At 59.8% G+C, this 9,736-nt stretch overlaps 5 protein-coding genes across 5 annotated transcripts; 2 read left to right on the forward strand and 3 right to left on the reverse strand.

The window, feature by feature from the left end:
- Window positions 1-53: 53 nt before the first annotated feature.
- PHYSODRAFT_298590 (hypothetical protein) lies at window positions 54-1,291 on the forward strand (the record flags this gene model as incomplete). The annotated part of the gene is made up of 3 exons (XM_009524894.1): window positions 54-499; window positions 594-726; window positions 776-1,291. The coding sequence occupies 3 exons, from the start codon at window positions 54-56 to the stop codon at window positions 1,289-1,291; spliced, it is 1,095 nt and encodes a 364-aa protein (XP_009523189.1).
- Window positions 1,292-2,229: 938 nt separating this feature from the next.
- PHYSODRAFT_543825 (hypothetical protein) lies at window positions 2,230-3,753 on the reverse strand (the record flags this gene model as incomplete). Its single annotated transcript, XM_009524895.1, has 1 exon — window positions 2,230-3,753. A coding segment is annotated over exon 1 (1,329 nt), but the record flags the coding sequence as incomplete, so codon positions are not given.
- A 1,036-nt stretch (window positions 3,754-4,789) lies between these two features.
- Window positions 4,790-5,916, forward strand: PHYSODRAFT_313130 (hypothetical protein; the record flags this gene model as incomplete). The annotated part of the gene is made up of 2 exons (XM_009524896.1): window positions 4,790-5,699; window positions 5,774-5,916. 2 exons carry the CDS (start codon window positions 4,790-4,792, stop codon window positions 5,914-5,916), a joined length of 1,053 nt encoding a protein of 350 aa, XP_009523191.1.
- Window positions 5,917-6,100: 184 nt separating this feature from the next.
- On the reverse strand, window positions 6,101-7,706 carry PHYSODRAFT_328580 (hypothetical protein; the record flags this gene model as incomplete). The annotated part of the gene is made up of 2 exons (XM_009524897.1): window positions 6,101-6,434; window positions 6,520-7,706. 2 exons carry the CDS (start codon window positions 7,704-7,706, stop codon window positions 6,101-6,103), a joined length of 1,521 nt encoding a protein of 506 aa, XP_009523192.1.
- Window positions 7,707-7,921: 215 nt separating this feature from the next.
- Window positions 7,922-8,956, reverse strand: PHYSODRAFT_245865 (hypothetical protein; the record flags this gene model as incomplete). Its single annotated transcript, XM_009524898.1, has 1 exon — window positions 7,922-8,956. One exon carries the CDS (start codon window positions 8,954-8,956, stop codon window positions 7,922-7,924), a length of 1,035 nt encoding a protein of 344 aa, XP_009523193.1.
- Window positions 8,957-9,736: the final 780 nt, after the last annotated feature.

A 9,736-nucleotide genomic window follows, 5' to 3' on the forward strand; every position in this document is an offset into this window, starting at 1 on the left:
GGCCATTGGCTGAAATGCTTCAATCTACAATTTCATCATCAGCCGCCGCCGCGATGGCGACGCCGCAGTTCGACCGCGAGCTGCACGCGCGCTACTTCCTCAAGAACCTGCGGTCGCTGCCGGCGCCGTACGCGTCGCAGGACTCGCAGCGCGTGGTGCTGGCCTTCTTCTGCGTGCACGGGCTGGCGCTGCTGGGGGAGCTGGAGCGCCTGGACAAGCGCCAGATCGTGGACTGGGTGCTCAGTCTGCAGGTGCCGCCCGACTGCCACGACGCGAGCCTCAACGCGGGCGACTGCGGCTTCCGAGGCGGCACCTTCATGGGGAACGCGTTCGGCTGCCCGCCCGCCGAGTACCAGAGCGAGATCTACGACTCGAGCAGCATCGCGTCCACGTACGCGGCGCTCTGCATCCTGCGCACGCTCGGGGACGACCTCAGTCGCGTGAACAAGGCGGCCATCACCAGCTCCCTCAAGCACCTGCAGAACAAGAAGACGGGGTGGTACAGTACAGATACTGGCAGCGACAATGGCTGGCTAGCAACTGTAGATGGATAGATAGGCTGATGGTGGGGGATTTTGCTCTGCTCTTTGCAGCTTCTCGTCCGTGAACGTAGGCTCGGAGGAGGACATGCGCTTCGTCTACTGCGCGTGCGCGATCTCGTACGTCCTGGACGACTGGTCGGGCGTTGATCTGGCGGCGATGGTGCGCTTCGTCAACTCGTGTCTGGTACGTACCGGTTTCCGTAGGGGGCTGCTTGTTCGTTGCTTACCAAGAGCTGCTTGGCTGGCAGAACTACGATGGAGGCATCGGCCTCAGCCCTGGCGCTGAATCGCACGGAGGAGCGATGTTTACAGCCATCGCGTCGCTGTTCCTGTCCGGACGGATGATGCAGCTCAACTGCGAGCAGTCGGAGCTGGTGCGATGGCTGGTCTTCCGACAGCAGGGCGGCTTCCAGGGCCGCTGCAACAAGAGCCCGGACTCGTGCTACGCGTTCTGGAACGGAGCGACGCTCGACCTGCTAGGCAAGCACTCGCTAGTGGACATCCCCAGCTGCAAGCAGTTCATCTACACGTGCCAGTTCCCCTTCGGCGGGCTGTGCAAGTATCCCGACACAGTCCCCGATGTGATGCACTCGTACCTGAGTCTGGCATGGCTGAGCATTGCGTCAAATTCAGCCGCCAACACGGAGGAGGGCGACAAGCTCCCCAAGCTCGCACCGCTGGACACGAAGCTGCAGGTTCCGTTCTTCCCCAAGCTGCCTGGCAATACGAGAAAGCGAGATAGCGTGTAATCGATCGACCTGATAGTACTGTGCGGGTTTGTGGCATTAAAATGGACATTTACATCGCGCCATGTGGGCGTCTATCAACTCCTTAGTTCAAAACTGCAGACGGAAGCACAATTCGGCTCACCGACGGCTTATGCGGCCTCAATGCGGATGCGCTGCGTGTTGTCACCGGCATTGCAGCTCTTGAGCTGCAGAAGCTTGTTGTTGAGGTTGTCGAACGCCAGACAGAAGCCCAAGTGCTTGACGTGCTTGACCATTTGGTTGGTGGCATCATAGCTCCACTTCTGGTTGCCCTCGGTGGCGATGCAGGCGTAAGTGTGCACGCGGCCGCCCTGCCAGGCTTCGTAAGCGTCCAGGCACTGCGCGTTGATCTTGGAAATCAAGCGGTTCGAGTTGGCGTCCCAGAACCAGTTCTGCTCGGACTTCCCGGTCGATGCAGCTCCCACGACCGTGTCCGTCGAGGTCGGCTGCAGATAAGCGTCGCTGGAGCTGGAGCTGTGCACCGTCGCGGCTGTAGCAGACGCCGGGATCATGCGCCACACCTGGTTGTTGTTGTTCAGGAGGCACCCCCAAAGCTGCAGCTTGCCGGCGCCGTTGTTGGCCGAGAGATCGGCGTCGAGGCAGAAGCCCGCGTGGGTCAGGTGCTTCAACTGGTTTGTGGCTGGGTCCAAGTTCCAGCGCTGGTTGACCTCGTTGACGTTGCACGCGTACACGTGCACGATGCCGCCATCCCAAGGCTGGTAAGCGTCGAGACACATGCTGCTATCCTTCGCCTTGACGAGGTGCGTGCTGGGGTCGTAGAACCACTGGGAGCCAGCCACGTTGCTGCCGCCAAAGCCAATGGCGACGTTGTCGCCGCTGCGAACGACCTGCGCAAAGGGCTTCGACGACTCCATCGTGTAGAAGCGAACCGAGCCGTCTGAGAAGACCCAGTTGTCGGATATGGCACTGGGGTCCATGACACCCCACTGCTGATTGGCGTTGTTGGGCGAGCACCCGTACAGCTGCAGCTTGTTGTTCTGCGCAGGGTCCGTGTCGAGGCAGAAGCCCTGGTGCTTGGCGTGCTTCAACTGGCCAGTCGTCGCGTCATACGTCCACTTCTGGTTGTTCTCGTTGTCCATGCAGCGGTACACGTGAACAATGCCGCCGTCCCAGGCCTGGTAGGCGTCCAGGCAGCGGTCGCTGCTCTTGGAGCGCACCTGCTGCGTGGCCGAGTCGAAGAACCACACCTGCTGCTCCTGCACCAGCCACTCGTTCGACTTGCCCGACATGTAGACGTTGCCACCGTTCTCCGACAGCAGAAGGTTGGTACCAGCATTGCGGATCGCCTTGGGGTCCTTCCAGCCGATGGTCAGGCCCTGGAAGTTGCTCTTCATGGTGTCGTCCTCCTGGAAGATGCCGAAGTCCGCCTCCACTTCCTTGCCGCCGTTCGTCACGCGCCACTTGGAGTCGAACGCGACGTACCAGTAGTAGTCGAAGTTGTGCGAGCGGGCCATCTGATAGAAGTCCGAGAAGAACTTGGCCTGGTTGGCGGGAGACGCCACACCCGCAGCGGGATCCGAGCCGCCCGAGCTCCAGCCCGTCTCGGAGATAACGATCTTCTTGCCCTTCTTGGCCGCCGCAACACGCAGGCTCTTAAGACGGTCGAGGGTGATGGCCGCACCTTCGTTCACATCAGAGCGCTCCCAAAAGGAGAACTGGTTCACGGAAACGTAGTCCACGGCGTCAACAAGCTGCGGGTTGGCGTTGTAGACGTCAATAACGTCGGCAATGGAGACCCACGTGTTCTTGCCACGGCTGCGGATGTAGTCACGGATCTCCTTCATGTAGCTGATGGCGGTGTCCGCGTTGATCTCCTCGCGGTAGATGGTCTCACTGCCAACGTGCAGGCCGATGACATTGTCGTCATAGAGACCCGAATCGATCAGGCTAGCGAGCTTGGCCTTCTCCTGCAGTAGGTAGTCGTGACTGGCCGTCGTCCAGATACCAAGGTGAACCTTCAGGCCGGCGTTCTTGGCGGCCGGCAGCACCAGCTCAGCCTGGTTGCAGTCCACCAGCGAGTAGATGCGCACCTTGTCGGCGACGCCCTTGAGCGCGAACATGTCCTTCTGCACCTCGGCCGCGGTCTTGCACTTGGAGCTGTCGGGGGCCCAGTCCGGACCCTTGCGCGAGTTGTAGTTGACGCCGGGCATCTTGACGTTGAGGGCGTTGGCACCGCCGTTGAGCATGAGCGCCACGGAGGCGACGAGGGTAGGGAGGAAGAGCTTCATGACGAAGATACTACGATGTCGAGGTCAGCTGGGGTAAGTCTTCGCAGAGGAGTTAACGCCTCGCTGAAGAAATGGAAAGTGACAGAGGCAGCATGAAGCAGCAGCGGATCACGTCGCAGCAGCGCACAGCGGGCAAGAAGCTCTGCACAGGCGATTGGCATGGCATGCGCGGCATCTGGTTGGCCCGGAAAGGGGAATTGGCTTTGCCGCTATTGTGTGTGCGAACTGAATGTTGCGGCCGTGCGATGCCACGCCATGGGAACGCCGCAACATCTTACACCAGGATTCTTGTTACCACTCATTGCCATTCAGCGTCTCGCATATCGTTTGCGGCCAAGCGCTCCCAGGCTGCCACGAAGCCGTCACCACTGTAGAGAACCCCGTTGGCCATGTCAGCTGATGGAGCTTTTTGCAGTTCGAATGCAGACAGCTCAAGCATTTGCGGTGCCGGCGGTCGAGAGGGATCGGCCATCCTTTCGATCACCACGTGTGCCCAACAACGCCACACAGACAATGTCACACTCGTCGAAACGAGCAGAAAATTATTCAGTGAAAAATCCCTTTGCGACTCTCGTCAGCGAAACTCGCAGGTGATTGTGCTCGCTGTGTTGGCATCAAACTCCGATGGAGCGATGGCGAGCTTCACGCGAACGCTCGAGAACAGAAGAGCTTCCGTCTGCAAAAACCACAAAAACGCTCGACAGTGGCAGCAAGTCGTTGGTCGCTTTTTAGTTCAGGCCCTCAAATGGCTCGGTGACTACAACAAGAGAACGACTCTCCTGGTAAGCCGGAACAGGGCCGATGAGAAGAGAATGTACGTAGTGCACTCGGCACACGCTACCAAGCTAAGCATCAGCACCTAATGGTGTTAGCAGCGACGACAGAAGACAGCGATTTTGCCTGCATCAGACGTTCAACAGTTCTGCAGGGTACATTCGCTCGCATCAAGGCAAGTGAGACTCTCAAGTCGAGAGTCTCAACCCAACCACTTCAACATACAGCACCAAACCTTCGTACTTAGTGTTAGCCAATCGCTCGCTGCGAGATCCATCAGCGCGACCAGGAAATGGCGGAGCAGCGGACCATGGCGTCTCCCGAGGACACGGAGGCGTGGCGGAAGACCGGCGGCGCCCAGACGCCTGCAGCTGCAGAGTCCAATACCAGCAGCAAACTCGCTACCAAGGACGGCGACGAGCCGGACGAGGACAACCCGTTCTCGCAGTACTACGGCATGCTGCTGCACCAGCAGAACATGCTGCAGGACCACGTGCGCACGGGCACGTACGAGCGCGCGATGCTCTCCAACCCGTCGGACTTCCGCGACAAGGTGGTGCTGGACGTGGGCACGGGCTCGGGCATCCTGGCCTTCTTCGCCGTCAAGGCCGGCGCGCGCAAAGTGTACGCCGTGGAGCTGAGCAACATGGCCGAGTGCGCGCGCGAGCTGGTGGCGGCCAACGGCCTGAGCGACCGCATCACGGTCATCAAGGGCAAGATGGAGGACGTGGAGCTGCCCGAGCAGGTGGACGTGGTGGTGTCCGAGCCCATGGGCTTCTTCCTCGTGCACGAGCGCATGCTCGAGACCTTCGTGGCGGCCGGCAAGAAGTGGCGGCGGCCGACGCCGAGCTTCAAGATGTTCCCGTCCACGGGCACCATGTTCGTGTCGCCCTTCTCGGACGACAGCATCTACCGGGAGCAAATGACCAAGGTGGCGTTCTGGCAGCAGCAGGACTTCTACGGGCTAAACCTCTCGAGTCTGCGGGCCCGAGCCATGGACAACCACTTTTCGCAGCCCGTGGTCGGCTACTTCCCGCCGGAGATTCTGCTGAGCTCTCGCCCGGCTGAGCATGTGCTGGACTTTGCAGATGTGACCAAGGAGCAGCTCGACACCTTCGACTTCCCCTTCCACTTTGTGGTGGAGAGGACTGCGATCATGCACGGCCTCGGCTGCTGGTTCACTGTGGACTTCTTGGGCTCCGACGCGCGCGTAGTGTTGAGCACCGCACCTCACGATGCTGGAACGCACTGGTACCAGTGCCGACTGCTGCTCACCACCCCAGTCGCGGTCAACGCGTCGCAGAGTGTGAGCGGCAATCTTCACTTTGTGGCCAACAAGAAATTCAGCTACGACATCGACATCGAAGGTGCGATCTTTGTCTACAACGCCATTAGCTCAAGTTTGCATCTGACATGACTGACGCTTGTTCTCTTTTGGCAGTTCGCTTGGACGGGACTTCGATCGTGTCACGGAACCATGTCCGGTTGCACGACCAAATGTACCATTACCTCTACTCTCCCGGAGCGAGTTCTGCAGGGGCTACCGGGGCCGACGGACTGCAGCAATCGAGCACGCCGTATTGAAGGTACTGATATAGCGTTGCTTCGATGAGTGCGTTGTCTTGAATGTGCAAAGCTTTTTGTGGTCAAATGGAGATAGACCATTCAGAACAACAGGAATCGCCCACGAGGTTGAAAATATGAGCTAAATATCATCGGGGAATAATGGAATCGTATCAGACTGTGCTGCAACTTGGCCAGCGCTGCCTCAAACATCCATGATGTGGTCGATCGCCTTCCTGATACAGGGGTCGAAGGCGGCACTTGAGGCAGCAGCTGCGGTTTTCTGCTTCTTAGGAGAGCTGCCGTTGCTCATTTGAGCCGGGTATACTTCCATGTCGGGGACGACCTTGGTAGGGGGAATACCCACGCCCTCGTACAGCGTGTTGTCCGGACTGAAGATCCGCTGGTGCGGAATCTCAACGGTCCAGTAGTTCGGCAAACGGAGCTGGCGTGTGGGTGACAAGCTTCCCGCAGTGGTAGCGCCAATGCGGCATGTAAGCGGGCGCTTCATCAGCGATAGACACAGTAGCTCCGCCGTGCTGTTCCAATGAAAGCAACAGCAAACAAATTCGTTAGACTCGATCATTCATCCACGACACGGTTTGAGTTACAGCGCATCCTTACCCACGTGTGTATTGGCTCTGGAGCACAGCGAGAGGGCCGCGATATCGCGAGCAGCGCGAAGTGTACGGGATGTAGTATTTCTTCCGCTTGGAGAATCTCGGACTGGCGCCTGGTAGTTTCTCGTCCTTCGAAAAGGCCAGCGCCGCTTTGTTCTCACTGGCAAAGAACGACGCTACCGTCAATGCAGCCACGTGTGAGCCTCCACCTTGATTGAAGCGCAAGTCCAAGATGAGCCCATCCACATCTCCCAGTCCCAGCAAGATCGCTTCCAACGACCAGCGCATCGACTCCAGGTCATAGATCTCAGGCACAGCCACGGCGGAACTGCCGGCCAGAGCTCCGCCCTTGCCAGCTCCAGCCTTGCCGTCCACCTCCAGCAGCGTCTGCCCTGCACCTGCACCTGCACCCTTCAACCCAGGACCCCCTCTCGTCCACGACGGCATGAGGGCGTCCACTCGGGGCAGCGGGAACTTGACGAAGCCCTGCATGGCCGTAAGACAAATGTACCCGATCCTCCAGCCAGGACACGTCTCGGCGTTCAGGATGCCGCAGACGAAGCGGTCGTTGGCGATCCTGCGGCCTCCCTGTGTGAGGTGCTCTCTCTCAATCGCGGCCAGCGTCTGCTGCTGGAACTTGAGCGCCGCCGCAGTGGGCAGCTTGTGGCCGCGCACCGTGAGCGTCCGGGGGCCGGCCGACGCGCCCGCCGCAGCGCCCGCGGCCCGCGAGACCGCCAGCGACGGGTCGTCGCACAGCGAGACGCTCTCCTGCAGCGCGATCCACAGGTCATCGTCGCTGGTGGCGGGCTGGATGGCGTCTCCGAAGAGCTGGCGCACGAGCTGCCAGTCCACGCGCCGCGGCTCGAGCGACGCGTAGTGGTCCTGCACGGCGCGCCAGAAGCTGCGGAACGTCAGCTCCGGGTCGCGCGAGTACGTGACGCGCGCGAAGATGGCGCGCAGCAGCTCCAGGAACAGCCGCAGCAGGATGCCGTGCAGCGCCATGAGCACCACGAGCGCGCCGCCCAGCACGGGCACGTGGCGCCGCAGGAAGCTCACGGGCAGGATGGCCACAGCTTCGTACAGCTCCAGCGGCCACAGGATCAGCAGCTGCAGCAGCGCGTCGGGCGTCAGCAGCCAGTCCAGGCGCGGCAGCAGCAGCGTCCACGGCTTCCGCAGCACGGCCAGCATCATGTCGGCTCGGGAAATTCTGAAGTGAAGTGCCGCGGTGAGGCCACGGTGTCAAAGGCCGCCGATAGGCCCAAAATGGTGTCGTTGATGTGCACCACACACAAACACGTTGAAGTTGCCGGCAACTTCAGTTTTTTTTGCTGTAGAGAATCATTCAATTGCTTGGTTAGAGTTGTTGGACTAACATGGATGCTTACGCGTGTTCTATACTTGTTCGTCTAAGACAGGTATGTGGTGTCGACCCACCACTCGGTCTCGTAGCCTTCGCCGAGGACTTCGTTGATGGCCACGGGCTTGTCGATCTGGCCGCTGAACGCCACTCGGCTGCCCTTGACGGCGCCGGGGCCCGAGTTGTTGAACTCCTTGAAGACGACGTTGGCAGTGCTGGAGGTGGCGTCCCAAGTGGCCCAGCCCTGGGGCTTGACCACGTCGCCCAGCTCGCTGTTCTGCCAGATGACCTTGGCGTACGGGCGCCACGGGCGGCCCAGGACGGTCGAGTTGACGCCGCTCTTGCCGAACACGCGCGCGCGGTTGAAGACGTACGTGGCCGAGCTGTTGGCGGCTTCGCGGCCGCTCGCCGTGATGTAACCCGTGCCGATGGTCTCGATGTCGCACGACTCGAACCAGGCCTGCGCGTAGCGGCCGAAGACGAAGTCGGTGGCGCCGTTGATGTACGTCTTGGCGTACAGCTCCTTTCCCTTGTCGGCCAGGACGGTGTCCTGGTATCCAGTCAGGTTGCAGGCGTAGAACCCGTAGTCCGTGGCGTTCACGTTGACGGCCAGGGCCTGGCCGACGTTGCCGGCCGTGTTGGCGATGTTGAGGTTGTACACCTTGACCTTGTCCGACTTGAAGCGCACCGTGCTGGTCATGTCGTTACGGGCCTCGCCCTTGACTTCGGCGGGGATGTCTTTCTGGGCCTTGGCCTGGGTGATGGTCACCTCGTTCTTGGTGTAGGTCGAGGCGTCGCAAGTGAAGCCCTGCAGCACCAGCGGGCCCGACAGCGGCGAGATGAGCACCTGCTCGTTGTAGACACCCGGGCGCAGGAAAATCGTCTGCTCCGACGTCGTGTTGGGGTCTAGCCGTGCCACGCCCTCCGATACAGTCTTGAAGCTGTTCTTGTAGGAGCCCGTGGCGTCGACAACGATGGCACCTGCAGGCGGCTGGGTCCGCACGTTGGGGCCGCTGCATGTCGAGTCGGCGAGCGCTCCTGTTGCAAGGCCGGCGAGAGCCACGAGTGGGGCGATGATCTGCATCGTTTCGAGTGCTTGAAGGAAGATTAACGAGTGACAAGGCAGGAGGAGATTAACTTCTCGGTGCTCGACTGTAACATGCATACGGACAGCACAGTTTTCGGCTGTTTGGGTGCGGTCTCCCCTTGCTGGGAAACACGGGGGTGCGATGTTGCAACTCAAATCATTGTTTTGCTTCCCAAGTGGCAGCGGCGACAGCACTTCTGGCTGCTCAGGCAAAGGCCCAATGTGGATGGAAAGTCGGGTGTGGCGATCGCCTCACTCGAGGAGTCATCTGCTTCTCGTGCCGAGGGGACAGATTCGTCCACACCAGCTGAGCGATGTGCACATCGTCCGTCTGTAAGTGCGTATTTATCGCTAAAGTCTACTAAAGTACAAACTCACATGTCAGCTTTTCGTCAACGTTTCTCGACAGATAAGCATTTTGGCGCACGTACTTTTCGAAACGAACGTGGGGGATTCGCGAATTGTTGCCAAAACCAGCGCAGGTTCGCATCTTAAGCGACCATCGTACAAGCGTCAGCATGCACAATAAGGCTGGTGATACCGTAATTGTAGCGCTGCGCAGGTAAGGCCATTAAAATGCAAAACATTGAAGGATTGGTGTGCACATGCTACAGACACAGTTGGCAACATTGCTCCCCTACCGTCGTTGGGGTGGCCTCAACAAGCCCACAACAGCGCGTGTGATTAAGGGAACTTGTCGTAAGCACATAATATGTTATGAAGCGTTTGGCCCCGCCAGCTGTCATAAGCAGCCGGTATATTCGGTAAATCCAAGTG

This window comes from Phytophthora sojae (genome assembly GCF_000149755.1).
Source record: "Phytophthora sojae unplaced genomic scaffold PHYSOscaffold_3, whole genome shotgun sequence".
NCBI lineage: Eukaryota > Oomycota > Peronosporomycetes > Peronosporales > Peronosporaceae > Phytophthora > Phytophthora sojae.